Source organism: Ascaphus truei, chromosome 10 (genome assembly GCF_040206685.1).
Source record: "Ascaphus truei isolate aAscTru1 chromosome 10, aAscTru1.hap1, whole genome shotgun sequence".
NCBI classification, from domain to species: Eukaryota; Metazoa; Chordata; class Amphibia; order Anura; family Ascaphidae; genus Ascaphus; species Ascaphus truei.
Genome location: NC_134492.1, coordinates 18,626,405 through 18,650,457, shown reverse-complemented (window position 1 = coordinate 18,650,457; position 24,053 = coordinate 18,626,405). Strand labels below are relative to the sequence as shown.

At 42.1% G+C, this 24,053-nt stretch overlaps 1 protein-coding gene across 2 annotated transcripts in view; it reads right to left on the bottom strand.

The window, feature by feature from the left end:
* The window catches only part of USP24 (ubiquitin specific peptidase 24), a 101,139-nt gene that overhangs the window by 31,387 nt on the left and 45,699 nt on the right, over positions 1 to 24,053 (bottom strand). Inside the window, exons 16-41 of one of the 2 annotated variants that reach the window (XM_075616049.1) lie at positions 21,555 to 21,662; positions 20,059 to 20,208; positions 18,158 to 18,289; positions 16,591 to 16,702; positions 15,568 to 15,644; positions 14,552 to 14,692; positions 14,096 to 14,149; positions 13,095 to 13,210; positions 12,716 to 12,782; positions 12,074 to 12,184; positions 11,236 to 11,334; positions 10,086 to 10,253; positions 9,396 to 9,481; positions 8,564 to 8,657; positions 8,200 to 8,355; positions 7,691 to 7,788; positions 7,169 to 7,264; positions 6,840 to 7,068; positions 6,410 to 6,569; positions 5,621 to 5,776; positions 4,975 to 5,045; positions 3,516 to 3,676; positions 2,385 to 2,446; positions 2,011 to 2,202; positions 1,537 to 1,654; positions 384 to 528 (exon numbers count right to left, since the gene is read on the bottom strand). In XM_075616049.1, the coding sequence (XP_075472164.1) occupies positions 384 to 528; positions 1,537 to 1,654; positions 2,011 to 2,202; positions 2,385 to 2,446; positions 3,516 to 3,676; positions 4,975 to 5,045; positions 5,621 to 5,776; positions 6,410 to 6,569; positions 6,840 to 7,068; positions 7,169 to 7,264; positions 7,691 to 7,788; positions 8,200 to 8,355; positions 8,564 to 8,657; positions 9,396 to 9,481; positions 10,086 to 10,253; positions 11,236 to 11,334; positions 12,074 to 12,184; positions 12,716 to 12,782; positions 13,095 to 13,210; positions 14,096 to 14,149; positions 14,552 to 14,692; positions 15,568 to 15,644; positions 16,591 to 16,702; positions 18,158 to 18,289; positions 20,059 to 20,208; positions 21,555 to 21,662 (3,159 nt within the window). Of the gene's footprint in view, positions 1 to 383; positions 529 to 1,536; positions 1,655 to 2,010; positions 2,203 to 2,384; positions 2,447 to 3,515; positions 3,677 to 4,974; positions 5,046 to 5,620; positions 5,777 to 6,409; positions 6,570 to 6,839; positions 7,069 to 7,168; positions 7,265 to 7,690; positions 7,789 to 8,199; positions 8,359 to 8,563; positions 8,658 to 9,395; positions 9,482 to 10,085; positions 10,254 to 11,235; positions 11,335 to 12,073; positions 12,185 to 12,715; positions 12,783 to 13,094; positions 13,211 to 14,095; positions 14,150 to 14,551; positions 14,693 to 15,567; positions 15,645 to 16,590; positions 16,703 to 18,157; positions 18,290 to 20,058; positions 20,209 to 21,554; positions 21,663 to 24,053 lie in introns of both variants that reach the window. The other variant, XM_075616048.1, reaches the window with a different exon arrangement.

Here is a 24,053-nt window from a genome sequence, read left to right as displayed (position 1 = left end):
TGATCTTCAACAAAAACACTTTTAAAAGTGACAATTAAAGCCACAATCTAAAGATCGGAAAGTATTTACCAGGGGTTCACAACTCCAGTCCTCAAGACCACCCAACAGCTCAGGAAAGCCCTGCTTCAGCACAACTGGCTCAATCAGTTGCTCAAAGACAGCCACCTGTGCCGAAGCAGGGATATCTAGAAAACCAGGCCTCCTGGGGGGTCTTGAGGAATGGAGTTGTGAACCCCTAGATTAACCATTACTTCCCATGAAAAGGCCCAGCAGAAACCATCCATTCCTGAAGTTCTGCACTTAGGCTCCAAATGGTTCTCCAAGATGTAATTTGAGATGTTTAAGCACATTAAGCCAACACGATGACATGATGCAATACTCACATCAAACTCCTTGGTAAGCGCAGGGTCAGGCTGATGGTGCATAGAAAGGAGTTCTTTAGTAATTAGCTGCAGGTTAGCACAGGAACTCTCAGCCAGCATGACAAGGACCTCATAAGCCGCAAGCCGACTGTTCATTGTACTACATCTGTAACCAAACAGACGTCTCTTAATGAGCATCACATCGGCATGAACGTATTACATAATTACATGAAATAATGACCTCCATGCTGCAAGAGACTAACATCATTACACTTTGCTCATATTACTCAACCTCTCTGCAGCAGGTCATACTGTGGACCACCCTCTTCTACTTCACATTCTCCATACTCCATAGACCCCTTGCAGATACACTTACCATAACACCCTTCTACTGTCTCTGTAAGTTCTCCCTTAATTACCACTTAGATTGTAAGCTCTTCAGGGCAGGGACCCCCCTTCGTATTGTTACTGTCATGTCTGAAGCACTTATTTCTATTATATCATGTCATGTGCACTACTGCTGTGAAGCGCTATATAAATAAAAATATACATACATAGTGCAAAACATGCGAGTGGCAATTTTCTTAAGTAGCTAGACTCATCAATTGTAGAATCTCATTGTAAAACAGTGTGTCGAACAAACAGCCAAGAACATTTTCAATATATGACACTGTGTACCAACGAAACAATAGTCTTATATGGGTATAAAACAGAATAGATATAAAGCTTTAACATTTAACCGATTCAGCACTAGGGTCCAGTGATGCCTTAACAAAATGGCAAAGAACAGAATATTTTGGAACAATATTAAAACATATATACAATATAGATACAAATTATACAGACATACATACATTTTGCTGCCACGGAAGCCAGCACACTTCTCTCTAGCAGCGACACAATCCATGTTAATTATTTCTGTCATGCAGCCTCAGGTACTCAATATCAATATATGTAACACTTTAGGTACCCGCAAGCCATTTCCTGTACCAACCGAATGTCATGAGATGGAGATTTATTAAAAATGGTAGCACAATATTTTAGTATTTGCTACAAAATTTACAGATTGCAAAATATCGTCGACAGATCAAGTCTTCCACCCTACTTGGACAATTTGGAGATAAAATACACACCAACACACACATTTAAACAGAAGCTGAAATGTTTGTCTTACTTTGGATGGAAGTCTTGCTGGCTTATTGCTGCGCTGCCAGCTGGTGAATGGCTATTCAATATTATTCTTGAAGCTCGAAATAGGAAATCATCCAGAAGCTGTTTGATCAGAGAGGGACCTATAATAAAAAAACATTCTCAGGGTTTATGCGTTAACATCAGGTGATATAGACCGAAACAAAAGCAACACACATACATACGAACAAACAGGCTTAAGTCAAAGATGAATAAGTCAGTCACTAGACCAGGAGTGGCCCAACTCCAGTCTTCAAGGGCCACCAAAAGGTCAGGTTTTCAGTATATCCCTGCTTCATCACAGGTGGCTCAATCAGTCCCTGCTTCAGCAGAGGTGACTCAATCTTCGACTGAGCCACCTATGGTGAAGCAAGGATATCCTGAAAAAACTGACCTGTTGGTGGCACCTGAGGACTGGAGTTGGGCTACTTCTGACTTATCACTGTCTGGGGACACTCACCGAGCATTTCCTTTTCAGCGCCGCACAGTGCAAGGAGAGTCTTTATAATCCTCAGGTGCCCTGCTAACCACACGTTGTCAGCTTCGCTTGTTTCACACTCGGCCGGACGATTGGGTTCAAAATTATCCAGCCACGTGATCTCATCCTCCAACATGGGTGCCGGACTGATGTGTAATTGTTCCATTTCGGACGCTGTGTGTTTGGGGGAGGAAAGAAGAAGAAAGCACAACGATAATTAGGAATGAAGACCTGTGTTTGGATAGCAGGAGGGACATTTGCAATCATTTAGTGTGTGGTATTGCCTCGTGATCTTCAGTAGTAATTAGCTGAGGACTGTGCTCTAAATGATTAGCAACCACTTCTGCTATACTTACAAGTCAAGTCGTCCAGTAGCTGGCACCTCAAATCAAAATACTCTGTACACTGGGCTAACAACCTAAAGTATAAGAATACACATACACTGGGTTAGCAAGTTACACACACAGTATTGTAATGTAGTCAACGGGCAAAAGTAAAACAGGTGCCTGCAACATGGCCCTTTGTAAAGGTAATTCATGTATATGCTTGCAGATTTACACCCAGGAGTGATCCTTTCTCACCAAGTCAACATGTCAGGGAGCAAAGTGAGTAAAGACACAGACTGTCACTGAGGGGAACCTGGTTCAATTCCCAGTGTTGGCTCATTGTGACCTTGGGCAAGTCACTATCTCCCTGTGCCTCAGGCACCACAATCTTAGATTGTAAGCTCTATGGGGCAGGGACTGTGTCTGCCAAATGTCTCTGTAAAGCGCTACGTAAAACTAGCAGCGCAATACAAAAACAATTATATATCTTTTTTTTTTTTAAACCTTTTTTCTGATCCATAATGTGAAATCATTTTTGTGGTTATAATTAGCTGTGGACCAAAAACAGGGAGCATAAATAGTGTTCAATGGAATAGTGTGCAGTATTGCCAGGTAAGTGGAAGGCACTAGTACAGTTTAGTAAATGAGGTGCTTGAAGGTACAATTCCACCTAGTTGGCCCCAGTGGAATTACTTAGGGCACTCTGAATGGGGAAGTGTTTGTGAATCAAGGGTTATCTTTATCCCACCCTGTCCTTATAAAAAAAAAAAAACCCCCAATAAAGATAAGGGGAGGTGGGGAGGGGGGTTTCTGGATGTAAAAGTGCTTACTGAACACCGTGACATCACACAAAAGGAGCAGCCAGGGGAAATAAAACCCCTCCCAAGTCTACTAGAAAATAAATAAATAAATGCTTATAGTTATAGGTGTCAGATTTGGGTAAAAAGGGTATCAGGTACCCATATTAGATGCCTTAATCATGTCACTGGATTAAGTTCTTGCTGGTCCTAGGAGGGATTCTCCCTTGACGGTCCTACAATGAGGAGATTCAATCTCAATATAGAAGATTATAGGTCTGAAAAGTTGACATGTTGAGTCACTGTTCAACGAGCAGGAGAAAATCTGTTGGTATAGGTATTATATTTCAGTCACTTCACATACCTCTGGTTAATGCCTCTCATAATGCTGGTCGGAGACCAGAGAGGTAGCTGTGCCGACAGAATGATGTCCAGCAGAAAGAGGTTAGGTTTCTGGACTTCAGGGTAAGAGGACGTATCTGTCTGACTAAGAGTATACAACTGGTCACAAGCAACACGACGGATCTGTTGTGGTTTAAAAACAAACAAAACAGGAAGTTATGTGAAGTATTCATTTATGTTTAGGCCATTTACCCTTCCACTGCAGAGGTATCAGTCATGAACAGTAGTGATGAGTTTAAGGATTAGTACATTTGCTAGTAACTAGATATTAAACAAGTTATGATGGGCAAAAAAAGTGACAAAAACCCTCCACCCGTGTACAGTAAATAAAAATACCACTTGAGGGTACATTTGCATGTTTCAGACAGGTTTGCATGTTTTTACCCAGAATTCCTGGCTGCAGTGCAAGCATGAAGAAAGGCAAGGTTGCAGGCTTATACAAGATGCAAACGCACCACAAGTGGTATTTTTATTTACTGTCGATTTGCTAACATAACTTCATATAAATACATACCCCATGAAAACTAAAGCCAAGCACTTGTGCATTTCTGGACCTCCAGCGCTGAAACATTTTAATATGAAGCAACAGGGGAAAACCAAGAACAGTTGCCGTCCATCCAGACATTAAATCAAACGTCTGTCCAGTCTACAGCTTTAGAACTGAAAGCATTGGTTAAAATGGACAAAGACTGAAGACCTTTATTAAGCAGAAATTACAAATGCAATGGGGATTATACTGTAGAATAGATGGCTCTATTTAACATACACAAATGCAGATTTTCAGTATAAAAAAAGGTTTAGTGGTATAAGCGCTCAAGCGCCAGATCCTCACGGTATACTATATATAGAATAAATGAATCTGAAGTGATATGAAGTCCTGAAAAGGGACAATATAACCCTGAGGGAAGAGTCATGGGACTAAGCCCACTCCTCAGAACCTCATTGGGATAGTCCTAGGAGCACGATTATAAACACATGAAGCAATAATAAAGATATACACACAAACATGCAAATGCCTCTGTCCTGTGCCTCTGTCCTGTGCCCCTGTTTAGGCGTGCTGCTGGTGGTCAGGTAAAGTGGTTTGTCCTTGATAAAGTGCAACGCGCACGAAACACGTAGATCTGTTATACCTCCATTTTTTAAAGGCCTCAAAGAAATAATTTTTATATCATCCTTGGACGCACTCTTGTCTGTGCGCTGCACCGTCTATTTTTGCATTTCAGGATATCCCTGCTTCAGCACAGGCGGCTCAACCAGTGGCTCAGACAGAATGACTGAGCCACCCGTGTTGAAGCAGGGATATCCTGAAAACCTGACCTGTTGGTGGCTCTTGAGGACTGGAGTTGGCCACTCCTGGTATAATGAATCATTCAACTTTTAATGATGTCCCAACTACATGAACTCAGAGCAACAGTGCTCACCTCAGAACTTGGTGATCCAAGAAGAATATCAATGGTGAAGTCAGCAACAGAAGGCAAGTTATAAAAAGAGCCTGAAAAAGAAAGATACAGGGCAATGTTTACTAAGCACTTTTCTGCCCCAAGCCACCTTCCAACGCTGGAAGAACCCTTACCGTCTATTGGGGTAAACGGGCTACAAGGTTTTTTCCAGCACCTGAAGGTGTGTTACAGCAGAAAGCTGCTGGGTAAATATGGGCCATAGGCTTCCATTTCTTTGAGACATATTGATTTTCCAGCATTGTAGAAGCAAAACATAACAGACATGAACGAAATTATATTTAAGGCTTAACCCAGGCTAACTGAACCAACCCTTTGAACACATCTAAGCACAAAATATTTAAAACGTTAAATCATGTTTGGCCATAAATGACAATACATGTAGTGAGCATGGAAAGAAAGCATTTTGTTCCTGGGGGAGTGGGAGTAGCTTCTATAACTAGAAAGTTATATACAGTCGCAAACGTAATTATACACACCCATTTTTGCTGCCAAAATAAAGTCATTTTCTTTAAACCTTGCTTGTGAAAGACGCATGCAGGGTACAAGGCAGTAAAGCGTTTGGTGCCACATCTACTGATGCAGTGAACTAAGAATAATCGTGTCTTACCCAACTGCTGGCTGCGCAGCTGTAAGCATGTGACTAGCAAAGACAAGGCCTCTCCAGCAATGATGGTATCTTTGGTTGATACAGACTGCTGTCTTACACAGATCCAGGCATGTAGTGATGTAGGTTCCCCTTCACTTCCTGAACTGCAATTGCTTCCTGAGTGCGCAAGAAAAAAAACTAACTCAAAACGGACTGGTTCTCTCAATGACCGAATATGGCGTATTTATCACGGTTGTGCTCCATTATGTTTCAGAACATTATTCATCAATATTATTATTACAACCCATTCTTGCAAACACAGATTTTTGTTTTTACTGTGTCGAACAATATGCATCACATCGGCTAATCTTTAGTTTTACGCTTTATCCCTAATCCAGCCTCTCACACGATCCCTTCTATTCTGCTCGTCTCTACTAAAGTACGAATTCAAACAAATACTCAACACATCCTGTACTTTAAAAAAAGTGTGTTAAAGAAGAAAACTAAAGTAATTTACACACCCAACAGGGATGCTCAACACCGGCCCTCTTGACCCTTCCCCAGACACCCTCCCTTCACACCCCCCCCCCCCAACAGGTCAGGTTTTAAGGATATCCCTGCATCAGCACAGATGCCTCAATCAGTGGCTCAGTCGAAGGACTGGAGTTGAGCACCACTGCTCTACAAGATGCATTTGTGTGTTCACATTGCAATACAAGTGTTACAAAGCGAGAATGATCTATTTATTGGTAAATATTTTAGTTCAGCATGAGCGTGATGTAATGAAACCGCCATAGGTTGGCACCATACCCGAGCTGCTCAGTCTGTTGCGAATCCCAGCAGGGAACAAAGTGTTACTTTCTTTTATAGGCTGGTTGCTGCCAACAAGGTCGAGTCTTCCTGCAGCTGCTGCCCAAGAAAGCCGCATGAAGCACGCCACAGTGCATGTGAAGTCATTCACTTCCATGGTCTAAAGAAAGTGACAGAAACAAGAGGCTAGTATGTGTGTGTTAATAATGACTCGGTTAAATGCTCAAGAGTACACGTACTAGACTGAACACTAGGGTGCTTTAGATTTAGCATTCAAGACACCGAAACCTAGGAACAGTATACAAAAGGTGGGCGGCAAATAGACGAGCACATATGAAGTTGGGCGGCCTGGGTAGAATTTACAATGACCTAAGAGCACGCAAGACAAAGCAAACAAACCCCCAAAAAATACACTCAAAGTGATGATTACCTGAATGGCAACACGAGCAGCGGGAATAATCTCCTCTACCCTGATGGATGACCGGTCAGAAACAGACAGCTGCCTGTGGGATGACTTCTCTGGAGTTCCACAAAGGGACATCTGACGACTAGACTGACGGCTTGCATTACGGAACGGTCTTGAAGACAGTCCCTCAACCCCATCTTTCATCAGGTCTTCGTCAAATGTTGTTGGCAACGTTTGTCCCACCAACAAGAACCTGCACAGGAGGTGAAAGGTTAACAAACCAGGATATCGCACAGGTACGAATTATAACTGATCACGAGTCATCTCGCGCTGGCCTTACCACTGGTACACACCTTGCAAGTTGTAGACAGATGGAATAAACTCCTTGTCTTGTTTCATAATCCACTTCAGATGGAATGGAGTCCCTCTGCATGACATTAACCACCAGGCTAGAAGAAAATAAACAAATTAATCTGGTATCAAATCTACAAGACTAAGGAGTTATTCCTTATATTACCATTGTCCCTCTGCAGAGTGATGCAGGGCCTTCTAATAAAAGCTCTTCTCCTCTGCCAGCCACTTTATGGATCCATTAATTACAATGGCAGCTATCGAAGATTTGAACAGTAAGACACTGTGTTCATGGGGTGTGGAAAAAGGTATTTTAGCCTAAAAAAGTGATTGCCAGTCTTCAGTAGTAGTTTCAGGGGATAGCTTCCCAGGTGATACTGGGGAAGGAGACAATGTGGTATTCTAATGAGGATGCAGTAAGTGAGAAAGATAACTGGAGGACAGGAGAGAGAAGTACATTGTGCAGTAATGGGGGGTTCGCACACAAACAAATTGACCTGACCAAGAACGCAAAAATGTCTGACCTCAGGCCTCCAGCTTTGAGAAAGTTTTCGCAGAATGACTTGGCGCAGTTTCTTGCCATTTCATCATCGGCAGTTGGCATTAGTTTGGAGCTCAGAACCTGCGCAATGAGCAAACACAAAGGCTCACACAGATACAGAAAGGATGACCTTCTACGAGTAAACGTTTATCAAGAGAAACGCTTTGGCGTCACTGCATGCATATCTGGGGCATCGAGCAGAAGAGGATATTAAGTCATGAAAACAAAAAATAAATGAATATGGAGGAAATAGCAACAACGTGACACTTAAGGGAGATTACATTTCTTCGGCATTACAAAATATTATCAAAAGCCAAATAAGTGCTGCAATTGCCCAAATACTCAGGTATCAATACCGCGTTTCACTTCCGGCCATCAGGGCCAAGAAACCGGCCAACGCAAAATAAATATTGTTACCTTTCATTGTGCGGCCTATAATTATAAACAGTGCAAAAAAAAAAAAAAACACCTTCTATACTAAATCATATTTACCTCTAAATTGTAGAGTACCCTAAAAGTAGACATGCCGGGCGCAGACGATCTGAACAAGCTCTCCAGGATAGAGCTGGCACTTGGCTGGTGATGTTGTTTTGAAGATAAAGATGGTGATTTTGAAGATTGTGATCCTTGAGATTCTGATAGTAGCGTCTTCTGAGTGGAATAAGCAAAAGCATTGGGGGATAAATGTACTGCAAGTAAAAGGTCCCAACTCGGGTTACTATATGAATGACAATATAACACCTTGGCAAAGGCGTAGAAATTCGATGGTGTGTTAAAGATGGTGTTGAAATTGAATAATAGAAGAGACCAGAGACAACAAAGTGTTAAACGATAGAGCCTAATTTTTTGCACGTACCTTTCTTCCAAGAGAATCTAGTTGGTCAAGAGCTTCTTGTACAGCTGGGTCTGTTGGAATCAGTAGCAGAAGCTTCCGTACTCGCACGGTTATCCTATGGAGTATAAACTTAACTGTGAAACAGGACAAGCCCAAGCCTGAGCACAGTTGTTAAAAGTGTTCCACTTCTTGCCATTAATATGAAATAGAACATTACAGATACGAAAATAAAATGATAAATGAGAAGAGGGGGGGAAAAAAAGGGTTCGGGAGGATTTGTAAGTGACAGCGGGAAAGCCTACAACTTAAGGTGTGTTAAATATTGACACTTATTTCAGTAATATACATAAAAAAATAATGCTAGCTGTAAAGAAACTATCAAAGCTCAGAGTTGTCACTAGAAATTAACCTTGCATACTAAAACAGCAGCCCCGCTACTCACAAGGCTTTCCTTATCTTTATCTGAAGAATACTCGCCCATTGGACATAACATGGCTGCAGGGTGAGGGGCTCGCACTGGCGGACAGCAGAAATTCGCAACGTTATCCAAAGAGGACATTGTGACCTCACAGCGACATTTCTAGTATTTTTGTCTAAACTGACCAGACAAAAACTACAAATATCTTGGGAGCTGGGGGGGGACGACTGGAGATCGGGGGACCATAAATTGGAGGGACCTCCCCACTTTAGGCAAGCTTCACAAAATGAAAATAATGTTTCAAAGGGATTGCCGCTTTCAAAAGAAATTGCCTGCTCCCTCTTCCAGCGGGAAATAATTACTAAAATATCAGCTTGTAAATAAACATTTAATAAACTTACATCACATTTTAAACACAAAAAAAAAGCCAATTACCTTGGCTCCTCTAGGTTGGCAAGCTGGTACAGCATATCAAAAACATTACAAACAAGCGCCATCACTACTCCTGGGAGCGACTTTTCCTGCGGATTAAACAAAACAAGTTTTACAGTGTTCCACATATTGTGAGCGTCAAATCAATTTAAATCAGGAAAAAATTTTTTTTCACTTCTTGTAGTAAAGAATGTACATAGCTTTATTCACCTACAAACAGAGGCTCTTCTATGTTACCTACAGAATATGTTAATGAAGCAGATTTGAATTTCATATTCAAGAGCAAATTTTATTTCTGATGCTGCTTCAATTAAAGGCATAGCCTGACAAAACACACACAGACACACAGACACACAGACACACAGACACACAGACACACAGACACACAGACACACAGACACACAGGATTTCTATAGGGTGGGCTGACCGTTTGATAGTCAGGACAATTTATTCTAGTAAATTTCCAGCAAGATCATTAAGAATGTTATTCACAACAAGCTCCCCTTGTGGAGTAATTATTTCTGATGGCAAGGCAAGATCATTAAGAACTACATTAACTACAAATAGATAAGTAGGATGTGAATGAACCTTTTCACTGCCAGAGAGGCCGTAGCGATGCGTTTCAAGCCTGTAGAGCACAAAGGGAATGGGATAGGGAATGGGAGTGAGTCTTTACTTTTGACCCATGCCTACCTGTTCCATCGCATATGAAGAACTGAAACCGCTACTACTGCTTGAACCGGCAGAGGCATCCGCAGAGTTTCCAGATGGTGTCCCACTTCCCAACGTTTTCACGGTCAGCGCTTGCTCATCGGAAAAACCCAACTGGTGGAGCAGCTTTTGGTCTTTATTTACAGTCAACTGGAACAAAGCAGGGTATTAATTTAATGTTGCTGTTACAACTCCAGAAATGCTGGTTATACATTTGAAAAAATAAAAATTAGTGCGCGCGGTCCCAAAAATCTTGTAATGTCCCAAAAATGGGAATAAATTTCTCTTTGCAGCTCCTCACTCTCCCGTGATCAGCGGGGCAACAACCGAAGGAAGAGACACATATAGCAGGGCGCAGAAAGAGGAAAAAAAACACTATCAGTATAAGATTAAGAGTAATTAATATTTATAGTATGAATGAGATAAAATAACACTTACATAAAAAACAGGATCACAATAAATCCAGACATTTTAGGGGAAGCATAGAAGGAGGGATGTAGTCAAGCATATAAACCGAAGCAATGGCAAGATCCAAAATGCCTAATTGTCCGGTAAAGATACTGACTGTAAACAAGGACACATCAGGAGAACCCGATTCAAATCCTTGTGACTGTGGGCAAGTCAATATCTCCCTGTGCCTCAGGCACAAAAATCATAGATTGTAAGCTCATCAGGACAGGGACTGTCTGTAACAATCCTGTGCGCTGCGTACCCTGCACTATACTGTAATTGTGAAGCACTCTGCGTCCCATATGAAATAATGTGGTTAAAGTTGCTAATGATGCTGCTGAGTGGTTGTCCGTGATTCAGCAGATTCTAAGCTCTACAGGGCAGGGACTCAAGCCTCCACATTCTTTTATGTACAGCACCGTGTACATTATACAAGGACAATTATTAGCACGGCTCAGGGAAGGTTCTCATTTCTGGATTCCTTCCATTTACTCATTTTTAATAGACTAAGCAGCGTGGATAAATGTTAAGCAGATATGTAAACTGATCTTAAGAATGTGTATAAATAACAGTTTGAACGCACAAATATAATATATTATTTATTACACAAGCAATTCCCTATGTATGAAAGCTTATTGTGTAAAAGGTATAGCCTATTCAGTGAGCATTACTGTTTACTTACCAAGTTCTCACTTGCAAATATCTGCAGGTTTTCTATAGGACAATTCAGATGCTTTGCTATCTTCCAGCGAATACTCCCTACGGTTTCATTGCTGTGGGCCTGTAAGGACAAAATGTGTCACTCTATAATATTCCTGGTGCAAAATAAAACAGTGGCCCTATAAAATATTTTGGGAAGTCCAAATGAAATATACTGGTTGTTCATATACTTAGTAGGATAAAAAGAAATAGAAAATATAACAATTTAAAGTCAGAAAACACATGTGCCAACTAGTTCGTTCTTGGTAATCTCCTTATTCTTTTAAATGCGCCAGTCAGCATTAAATGGTGACAAACATTAGACAGCATACTCCACCTCTAAATTACGATACACAATTGTAACATTTAAACCACCCCTTACATAGATACAAGTATTAATCTCAGTCTTGCTTGTAGTGAGTTTGCAAAAAACTATTTATGGAACCTTGTCTGAATTATTTTTTTTATTTAAAATAGATTTCCTTCTAAAACTCACTAATCGTCAGAAACTGTTCCTTTATGTCACGCCAATCAATAAAACATTATTGATGTAATCTATACCTTATCAAGTATTAAACCGTTTGCTCCTTTCTTATTTACTTTACATGGTTAACTAGAGCTTATTTACACGCGTGTGCTGTAGCAGGTACACCCAAATACTAAAAGTCTTTTAAAGTCTAAAATGGGTTTAAACAGCAGGTGGTGTGTTCACATCTTGCAGAGCTCAATTTCTTAGCTTTAACGTGAAAGTAACTTGCACTGTTTATGTAACAAATTGGCTAAACTACAACACATACCCATGGTATAACCTGGAAACTTACCTCTATGGTGAAGGTATCTTTGGTAGACTCGTAGGTAAGATTAAGAGTTAGTAGATGTCCATGAAAAGAGGCACCATGAGGTAGTATGGTTCGGGGAACAGAATAAAGATCCTTCACACAAAACAAAAGCATTCAAAGAGCTGATAAATTACATATAATGGCATTATTATTATTATTTTTTAGCAGTTGTGGTATCTTACATAAACGCTCAAGTGTTTTTCCCCTCTGATAAAGTATAAAATAAAGATATGGCTGATTTTAAAGATTTCTATAAAAGACCAGTCATGTCTTAGGCTACGCTTATAGTGCCATCGCCGTCGTGCTGCGGTTGCTGGAAAAATACGAAAAAAAAAAAAAAATATCGGCGTGACTTCAAGTGATCGCGCCGCTTCTACTATAAGTGCATGCGATGGCGGCAATGCATTTGTTTTGCTGCGACGTCGCGTCACCGGCACTATAAGCGCGGCCTAACAGTGGTGACTAGCCTACAAATTCACAAGCACAGATCTGAGGAAAGGTGATTTTAACATTGAAAAAAAAGGTGGTTGAAAAATGTGTGCATGTTACACTTCTCCTTATGAACTACGTGTGCTCAACTCTGGATCTTTGACATGCTCAAGCATATAAAATGTGATGACTTACCTCTACAGTGATCACATAGCGCTCAGCTAGCAATAGCAGTCTCTCAATTATGACTAATTTAGTAGACCTGCAAAATAATATTACAGAGGGGTATTCATTAAAGCCAGATTAGTACCATTGCTTGACATGCTTCAAACAAAAAAGGATTTGTATGCAATGGTGAAAGTTATCTTGCAAATTGTCTCCAAATTGGTAAAGTGATGCATGATCTGGCAGAGAAATGGCCGTGTAATACAAAACATTCACTAAAGTCGGATACAAGTGAAAAAATATATAAACCAAATTCTACATTTTTGTTTTTCTTAATGTATGGGTGCTGGGCATTTGCTTCATGGATCAAAGTACGAAATACAAAGCACTTTGTGGTGTACACACTCACCTGTAAGGGGACTGTACGGATGTCGCTACAGAGGGCATGGCAGTAGCAGTCAGCATTTTTGTAGCTCTAGTGACTGCGTGTGTCAACGTAGGACCCCCAAGTGCTGAACTAGCGGCCTGCAGATTAATGGAGACCATGGAAACCGGTTACAAGCGCATATTGCGCGTGATATATATGAGCCTTTGCTGCAATTTACATTGGAAAATTATCCAAACGTACTGAACGGTGTTAAAGGTGCAATCCCACAGTTGGCCAGTTGAATGTCTTTGGGGTCTCTGAATGGGGAAGTATTTGTCAATCAAGTATTTTTTATCCCATTATCCCCCCCTGTCCTTATCAGAGCGTCAATAAAGATAAGTGATGCTGGCAAGGGGGTCTCTGGCTGTACACATGCTTTGTAATCACACAAAGGGAGAAGCCAGAGGAAATCAAACGCCTCCCAAGTCTCACTTTAAAAAAATAAATGACAAGTACTTATCTCAGATTTGGTTTAAAAAAAAAAAAAAAAAAAAAAAAAAGGTAAAAATATGGGTACCAATTACCCAGAAGAGACCCCTTAAACAGGTTACTGGCATTAGTTCACTTTGGTCCTAGGAGGGATAGTCCCTTTAAAATGCAGAAAATAAAACACACACACACACACACACACACACACACCTTTTGCAGATCTATAGAATTAGGTTTGTGTAGCATCATCCACATACATATATTTATTTTATTCAAGGATAACAATTTCAAACGTATATGGCATTGACAGGCCCTTATTCCATACAAAAAGCGGGGAATGGAAATTAACATTTTTTGTGGCTTACCTTGAATTACTTTGTCCTGTCAATTACCAATAGTACTGTGTTATCAATCTTATTTCCTCAACTCCTATTTTGATCCCAGAGGGGCTGTCTCATTTAATTTTCAAAACTGCAGAGCAATCACGGTGTACAACTTTAAACAACTTTTTAAATACACCAACCTCAGTATTGAGGTTTCACACTTTAACTTACCTCTAACCTAGTGTAGCAATCAGCAATGAACTTCTTGTGCAGAGAAACAGAATCCTGTAAATACAAGTAAACAGAAGTTACAGAAGATAACCGAAGCTTATAGTTAAAACATTTTTATAGATACACACTGGATACAGTACAAGTATCCTTTGACTATGTGTTTGTCTCTGTTTTCGTGTAGATAATTACCGTTCATTGATGTATCATTTGGATAGCACCCCCCTCCATGAGATTTTTGGTGGAGGTGCGAGTTAACATTAAAAACAAAAATTGGAATAGCTGGAAACTTTGAGCAATCCCTATCTATAGTATAAAAGTGTTTAAAAAATAAAATACAAAATATGTCAGATAAACAAAAGAAAACGTGTCATTTCTACATGGTGGATACTTTAAGTAAAGCATAGTGTTAACGGGACACAGCTTTTCAAAAGGATTCTATTATGAGAATCAACTTACTTTCTTTAATCTGGGATTGAGATTGATGTAGCTGTAATTTATTATCAGCTGAATAGCTTCATGGGCAATTTCTTCATCAGGAGACTCAACAGCAACCTTCCAAATAAAGTCCATGCCTATCAATTCCAGCTTTTCCACGTGCTGTCAATAAAAGAACGCAGGATTATTTGCCAGATGCAGCTTGACATTGTATTTACCAGACTGTGTAGGATGGCTGGCAAGCAGGGATAGAATAGGATGGCTTCCAAGGTACTTTACCGCTATCAGGGCAAGACACAGTACAGTGTGCCCAACTCCAGTACTCAAGGGCATCAACAGGTCAGGTTTTAAGAATATCCCTGCTTCAGCACAGGTGGCTTTGTTGTTCACTGAGCCACTTGTGCTGAAGTAGGGATATCCTTAAAAGCTGACCTGTTGTGACCCAGGACGACTGGAGTTGGCCACTGCTGGCATAGTAAGTCACGTGTTCCACTTCATGCAAACAGTATTTTACTGGTGTCAGGTGGTGGAATGTGCAGACAGATGCATTCTACCATCTACTTAATCATGTTTTTGAAGAAAAGAAGTTCCATATTGTTTCATGTTATTAGTAGTCTGTATAAGAAGCAGATGAGACTGCCCAAAGAAGAAGAGACTGAAGTTTCTCTGCATCTGGACAACATCACTGTTGGAAATGTGATAGTGTATATGATCGTTAATGCACACTAGTGGAGGGAAGGTTTTTTCCTCCCGTTTTAAACCTTCAACTTTTTATTTTAAAGTTTTAAAACGACTGCTGAAATAATAGTACTAATTCTAAAACACAGTCCCCAAGCCCCTACACCGTGCATGCACCAACACTAAGCATTTCTGTATTCCATGTAAATACATGTGTCCGTTTAGGACTGCAAGTTACAAGAGTAGGACTCTAAAGATCTGTAGTGGGCAACAAAATGCAATGAATTTGGTGACATTCGTTAGATGAAGAAAAACACAAAATATCAGATTCTACATGAACAGAAAAGCCCCGTACTCACCAGCTGTGTGCCTTGCCGTTTTAGTCGATGATCACACAGGTTAACGTTTTCAAAAAAAGTCTTGAACAGATTAAAACCTGCAAACAGAAGCATCATTTTATAAACAGATGTGCAGTAAAGGAAGCTTGACTGAAAGGAATCACTTAAATGTTACTGTGGATTTTTGGACACTGCAAATGCCAAGTGTTCTTTTAATGAGCCTGAAAATGTTACATTTGGGAGCTTCATGTTCTCTTGCAGATGCCACCATATGTCGCTGCCATTACAGATCTCCAAAGCTGGATAACAAGTTCTATTGCCTACTGGGGTTCATGGAATGGGTCCTGCTACCTGCAATAATTCGTAGGTACAGCAATAGAGAGCCGCAAACAGGGGTTGAGTGACTTCAACGGTTCAATGTAGAATGTCAAATGCAGAAAACATTTATGTGAAGATGAATAAATTCCGTCACTGAACCGTTTAAAGTGGCACAACCCTCGTTTGCCGGGGTGTTATTCTTTATCTACTAGTGTTGACAGGACACACAAGACAGTAGAGAACTTTTACTCTATGCCTGCACTAATCCGGCTTACTGCAATTCAAATTAAAGATGGTTGGGACACTAGAACAGACCAGCATATTCTGGGATCCATTTCTAAGAACCAAAGTAACAAACATTACATGGTTAGAAAGGGCCGTCTTGGGTACTCAGCCTCTTAACCACCACACTGAAGCAGTGTGCTCATACTGGTGAAGATTTATTGGTATTATTTACCTGGTAAATTACCTATATTTATACACATAAAGGTATATTAAAATTGCCTGGTTGAGTTAAGCTGATACCTGCCAATATACAAGCAGAATAAAACCAAACCATTTGAAGGAAAGCAATGTATTCGTCTTAAAGGTTTTTAAAACACATGCCATTGAAAATGTTTATTTTCTCTCAATCCTGATCAAACAATATTCCTTCTGATGTTTTTGAGAACTCCTTAACAGAGCCCCTTTGACGTGTTGGCGGCGCTCTGCGCTTGTCCCCCTCACCATTCATTGTGATTTCATACGACTCCAACTTCAGGATTTTCTCTTTAAAAAGTTGTTGCTGCACATCGCTCTCAAGGTCATGCTGCCCCTTTGTAAACCACTCGAAACACATCTGCAAGAGAAACACAACCAGTCTAGAAGTGACTGCTTCCTGCTTGTATCTACTCCACATCTCAGAATACATTGGAGAATTACTTTGCCATTTAATGAGATGCATTGTAATTAGAGTGTTTGTTCTCAATGATTCAGTATACTGACTCATGGGGTTGGAATAGACTATGCTGATGTTGCAAGATGTCTGAAGCAAAATGTTCTTTAGAGCATTTAAGTGCAAATAAAATAAGAGAAAAAAAAAAAGGAGGCTATAACTCTAAAAGATGCATTAAAAATCCCCCCACCAAATTTTGCGTTTTCTATATTAAAATCAAGATGTTACAGTCAGCACGTTAATGTGGTGCAGTGCTGGTATTGCAATTCTTCTGGTGCATTAATTAAAAAGTGCAATCCCACAGAGCAGTTTTTACATATGCATAACAGTGCATGGTGATACAGTAGATAATATTCTTGTCCAAAGAGCTTTGAATCCAGAGTTTGGCCCTTTGTCAGAACACAAAATAGCTTCCCAAAGTGACTGAGCTGGCAGTGACTTGGAACCTAGGCCTTGCATTCCACACACGGCATTGAACCCTTTAAAGGGGCAATCTCTCCTAGGATATCCAAAAAGAATGTATGTGCAACGCACAGCAAACAAAGAAGCAGGTCTAGCAAAATAAGCTACTTTGGGACTGCATAAAAAACGGAGGGTGCACTTAATCAAGGAGTCCCACACAGTTCTCCAAGGACCAAAGTGAACCAATTCCAGTGACATATTTCAGGGGTCTCATCTGGGTAATTCATACAGTTCTTATCAAAATCTGTCACCTATAAGTATTTTTTATAGTTAGACTGCATATAGCAAAAACAGAATAATAACATAACGGGCTGAAAAATATGTATCACAAAGTATAGAAATGCATGCTTTCAATAGTCTGGCCACACTGTGAAAATGCTTGAAAATTAAAAAGAAGAGGAAAGCAGCACTCAAAGAGAACTCCAACAGCCTGAAGAGTTCTCCTGCATGGAATAGGACGTCCCCTTGTATCCGGTGCAAGTGTATGCCATTTATCTAGTGGAGCCAACAACAGCTAAAACATTTCAGGCCCTCAGGGGGCCTTTCACCAGGTAGGAGTCTCACCCTTTTGTGTGAGGTCATTGGCTGTACAAGCACTTCAAGCACTTGCTAAAACACACAGTCATAGTCTCCCCCCCCCTCCCCTTCTTAACTTTATTGGTTCTCTAAAGAAAACACTAGATTGATCAACACTTCCCCATCCAGGGGTCACTAAGAAATTCAACATTCCGACAACTATATGGGATTGTACCTTTAATACTAGGCTGGTAAACTACAAGTACTGTACACTCTACTGCTTACAAGTTGCCACTATGGCGAAGGAGGGTCACTGTGCAGATTAGAAGTCCCTTTTGCAACATGTGGTCAATTCCTAGATGTTTCACACAGATCTCTTACTTCGCGGTCAAGCTCGCACACATCGTGGCCAGTGACGAGGCACTCCCAGATCTCTTTGGCACGGCTCCATCCCAGATACAGTGTGGCTTCTTGCAGGAAAAACGCCAGGAATTTCAGATGTGCCTCCAAATACTGAACATAGAAAAAAATATATACCATGGGTTAACTGTCTCCGATTGTACCAAAGAATTCGAGAGACGAAAAAGTGGGAGACACAGAAATTGAGGCTCTTGCAAAATTGGATTTAACACGTAAACTGTTCATTCCTGGAGAATGAGATCAGACATCAGCTGCAGGGTGAATGAGTGCTTCAATTATTTAAATTTTAAAGGTTGGCATATAAAAGGTAAGCAGAAGGAATCATTTCACATATGCACAAAATAAAAAACTTGTCACCAGGCAGAATTTCTAAATATATAAAAGTATGGGGCCAATGAAACCCATATATTGGTTACTTTTTCATACCGAGAATGAAACAGCAATCCCACACCTGTACGTTTATGTTTTTATTATAATATCTCTATATTAATCTTACGTCACTCAGATGGGGGGGGGGGGAGGCTTCTCTGAAGCAGATTAACAATATTTTTAGCTCCAAGGAAGCCTGTTCCCAAATTAGTTGCTGGTGTTTTCCACCCTTCCTGCAGGCCGAAAGGAAGCTGCAACGTCCTCAGGGGGATGCTGTAGCGGCTTCCTATTGGACAACCATTTAAAATGTCCAGGAAGTAATACCGGCAACTAAACAGTGTAATTCAGGCTCAGAAGAACCCCACCCTGGTTAGAACTACGTGTAACCCCCACGCCCACCACAATACTGAAATTCGATGGAATGGGGTACAGTGGGTCCCACAGAGCTGAACCAAGTTGTGTTTAATTCCAGGCCGCTGCACTGCCAAAAAGCAGAGCCGTGCACTTAATCACATACTTTATGTTCAGACACAGAACCCCATGGCAAGATTTTGCTTGTATTTCTCAACTTCAATTTACTTCGTCTTGCCCTTTTTTCACATGTAGTTACTGCTTTGCATGACTGACAGCTAGGGTTGCCAGGCGGCTTGTCCAAAAAAAACTGGACACAATGGTAAAAGACGCGAGACCGCCCCGCAATACATATAAAAAAAAATACCCCCACCCCAATACATATAAAAAAAAAAATACCCCCACGCCCCAATACATATATTAAAAAAATAAAAAAATACCCCCAATACATATAAAAATATACCCACCCCCCCAAATACATATTAAAAAGTGTGTGTGCCGAGTAAGCGCATTTTAAGTGAAACTTTTGTCTCTGTTTTGCCACAGACATTTTGGAGATGTGGTAATTTAGAAGATGAACACAGACCCCTATTCAATCTGCTGTGCAGTATGCTATGGTTGTAGAACAGGGATGGACAACTCCAGTCCTCAAGTGCTACCTACAGGTCAGGTTTTAAGGATATCCCTGCTTCAGCACAGGTGACAATCAGTGGCTCAAGCAGGGATATCTTTAAAACCGGACCAGTTGGTGGCAGTTGAGGACTGGAGTTGCCCACCTTTGTTGTAGAAGCTGTTTTGGAGCATAGCACTATTTGCCTTCTCCTCTCCCCCCCCCCCCCCACACACCATATTTAGTTTACCACCTGCGCTGGGGAAAATGTATTTACTAATCAGTTGAAAAGGTGATCTTTTTCCAACACGGGGAAGCAGGTTCACAACGTTCTACAGAGGGCAAAACATTTAAGTACTTGAAAATATAAAAAAAGCGCGACAGGCCACCCATGTTAATTGCATTAAGACTGCATTCATCAATAACCTATGATAATTAGTTAATTTAGTTGATTTTATATTTTAAATCCATGGTAAAAAAATGGCAAAGCTTTGATATGCGCTTCTTAATCAAGACGTTCAATGTCAGATACCTCCCGGTAAGTGTATCTGCCGTCAACCAAAGTGGAGCCAACGAGCCCTCCAGGGCTGATAGCAGTCACTGCCAATCGATGACAGGCCACTAAGCTCGCCGTCACCAACTTGACTATTTCAAAATTCTTCTTCAGATCTTGTATAATGCTCTTTAGGGAAAAATAAAACAGAAAACAAAATGAGAAACTAAAAAAAACGATGAGATGTCTGTACATACAATGCAAGTCAGGACGTACACCTTACAATCAGCTTACTTGTAGTTGCAGCATTGCACAACTCTAAGATACTGTGGCACGCTAGCCTAGAATGATGTAGTATCAAAGCCATGCGCTGCTTGTCAACGTTTTGGTGTTTCAGCACACCATCAGGACTGGAAGAACAGTGAGCAAAAATTTACTTTTTAAGCACACAAACACACCACAACACCCACCAAGTGTTATTGTTCTACACTACATATGCAAGCTCATTTATTCACCACCTGGTTAAAACGGATGACTGTGACATCATCACGAATCCCCAGGAGGGTGGGTGGCACTTTGGGGAGTGTTTTTGGTGTGTGCATATACTGGTATAGGAATGCTGAAAACACCAAGACATGGATAAGCAAATAAATATAGTTATGTTATTTTGCTCAAGACTTGTGCCACTCTACTCATCTGTCTCGTACATAAAAGTACAACATGGACAATCACACAGCAGCCTCACTACACAGAAGTAACCAATTGTAGAAAGGATGAAAAGAATGAATAGCACATATTTTCCCATTATGTACATGCAGAGTTTGAAACTGATCTCAATGCGAATGGTCACAACTTCCCAAAGTACTTACCCCATTTTATTCTCCAGAATGTGAACAGAAACTGTACTGTATTTGCAAGTACTGTAAATACGTGTGACTAATAGTTGGGTAGTTTCTGTATTGTGTATAATGCCATCTAAATGACAGTCCTAATGAACAGCAATTTTTCTACGGTCAGCAATTAGGCACACATTGTTTTTGTTAAATAAATGCAACACATTGCAAAATAAGGGGTGCTTAAAAATAGCCCAATTTAGTATAACTGCCCATTAACCACGTCACTGCCTGTCTAACGCCACATTGGGGTGGGAGTGTTTTGGGAGATAAGTCAATGGGTAGTAGACGACCCCCACCTCCAACGTAATGTTACGTCCTTGCGTTAACCCCAAAGGACGTTAATGGATATGTAATGTTAGGGAAAACGCCTCGTTTGCAACTCATGAGCACCAATGGCTGTAACCGTTCTCAATTCTATGTCTGGTAGAAAACATGACTTCACATTACATCATTAGCCTTTGATGATGATGAGCAGTTCGTTAATGTCACATTAAGCCGCCAAACGGAGCTTTGTAAATCTGGCCCCACGTCTCTGGGAGAACCAACACAAATGTTTGTTTAATATAATTTAAAACCGACTAAAATAAACACCAACCACACAGCTGACATATTACTGAGACAAAACCAACGCTGTATTACCTTGTCTTGCTTTTGATAGGTTTGCTTGTTAAACGACCGGGTGATTTCATGGAGTTGGCGCAAGGCTGGTACCACCCAGACGACCTGGGGGTTGTTATGATGAGATGACTGGGGACATTAAAAGGGGAAAGAATGGACAGGATCACGATTTTGTATATTGTGATTACATATGAGAGACGAGGGTCGATATGTATAAAAACACAAGCAAAAAGCGCTGCTAGTGACAAGTGATGGTGATCACAAATGGGAAATGAGTAATTTTTTGGCGCTCCAGCGTTCCAAACCGAATTGAGAACCGATATTTAGACTACACAAGCTTTACGTTTTATGAAGAAAAACCATAACGTAAACTGCTATTTTCATCAAGCCAAATGCTATGTTTAGTTTCATTTTGATACACAAACACTACTACAGCAATATCAGCTGTTCAGTTTTTTTCCTTTGAATTTTTTTTTTAAACCTTTTATCAGGATGGGAAGCAGTGGGTTCCCTGGAGTTAAAATGCGCTATTACCAGCTCTGGTTCCCGGTATATTTACAGTTTTTGGTGTTCTTCTCCCAACCTGGGAAATCAAAATGGACACCAAATCGCGGGCCAATAGGAAGTCACAACGGATGACATTGCAACATCCTAAGGCTGCGCTTATAGTGCCAGCTATAGCTACGGATGACGTCTCCCGTCTCTGTAGCCCAAGCGAAAGTTGTAATTTGAGTTTGGGAGACGTCTTTTGCTACAAGGGGAGTGACGGAAGGCAGAGGGGCGGGGACAAGAGCAAGGGGGAAGGCTGAAACGGAGAGGCGTTGTAATTTCTGTTTGTATGCTGAATTTACAGTACTTTTACTTTAAATCACGGGAGCATTTACTATTTTAAAGTTGTTCATATAGTGTGTTTCATTTGACAGACACACAGACACACACAGACACACACAGACACACACAGACACACACAGACACACACAGACACACACAGACACACACACAATCAGAGCCGCCAACAGAAATCATGGGGCCATGGACAAATGAAAGGAGCAGCCACCCCACCCACCCCCAACCCATAGCGCACCTGCCACAGAAAAACACATTTTAGCGTACAACTTTTACTTAACCCCCCAATACATATAAAAATACACCCCCAATACAACCCCAATAATAAAACGCTGCACCCGGTGCCGGGTCTCTCGGCAGCGGCGGAAGTCAGCTGGGCAAAGCTTCCGCCTCGCCGGCGTGAGAGGGAGGCCCGGCGCACACGAGCAGCCATTGTGGGACTGAGGTGCCTGCAGCGGGGCAGGGCCGGCAGCAACTGCTGTGACCTGCAGCCGGGCCCCTGCCACCGCCAGTCCCTCCAGCCGCCGCAGTCCCGCCACCCACCGTCCCCACACAGTTCCGCGAGCCGCCGGGCCCACACACAATCCCCCCCCCACACACACACACAATCCCCCCCCCACACACACACACACACAAAATCCCCCCCCCCACACACACACACAACCCCCCCCCCCCACCCACACACACACACACACACACACACAATATCCCCCCCAACACACACACACACACATACAATATCCCACCCCCCCACACACACACACACAATATCCCCCCCCCCCACACACACACAATACCCCCCCCCCCCCCACACACACACACAATATCCCCCCCCCCCACACACACACACAATCTCCCCCCCCCCCCCACACACACACACACACACACACACACACACACACACACACACACACAACCCCCCCCCCACACACACACACAACCCCCCCCCACACACACACAACCCCCCCCCACACACACACACACACAATCTCCCCCCCCACACACACACCCACACACACCCAATCCCCCCCCCCCACACACACACACACAAAATCCCCCCCCCCCCCCACACAAAATACCCCCCCACACAAAATACCCCCCCCACACAAAATACCCCCCCCACACAAAATACCCCCCCCCACACAAAATACCCCCCCCACACACACACACAATCCCCCCCCCCCACACACACAACCCCCCCCCCACACACAATCCCCCCCCCCACACACAATCCCACCCCCCCACACACAATCCCACCCCCCCACACACACAATCCCACCCCCCCACACACAATCCCACCCCCCCACACACAATCCCACCCCCCCACACACACAATCCCACCCCCCCACACACACAATCCCCTCCCCACACACAATCCCCCCCCCACACACACACACAAACAATCCCCCCCACCACACACAATCCCCCCCCCACCACACACAATCCCCCCCCCCACACACACAATCCCCCCCCACACACACACACAATTCCCCCCCCCCACACACAATTCCCCCCCCACACAATTCCCCCCCCCCACACACACAATTCCCCCCCCCCCCCACACACACAATTCCCCCCCCCCACACACACAATTCCCCCCCCCCCACACACACAATTCCCCCCCCCACACACACACAATTCCCCCCCCCACACACACACACAATTCCCCCCCCC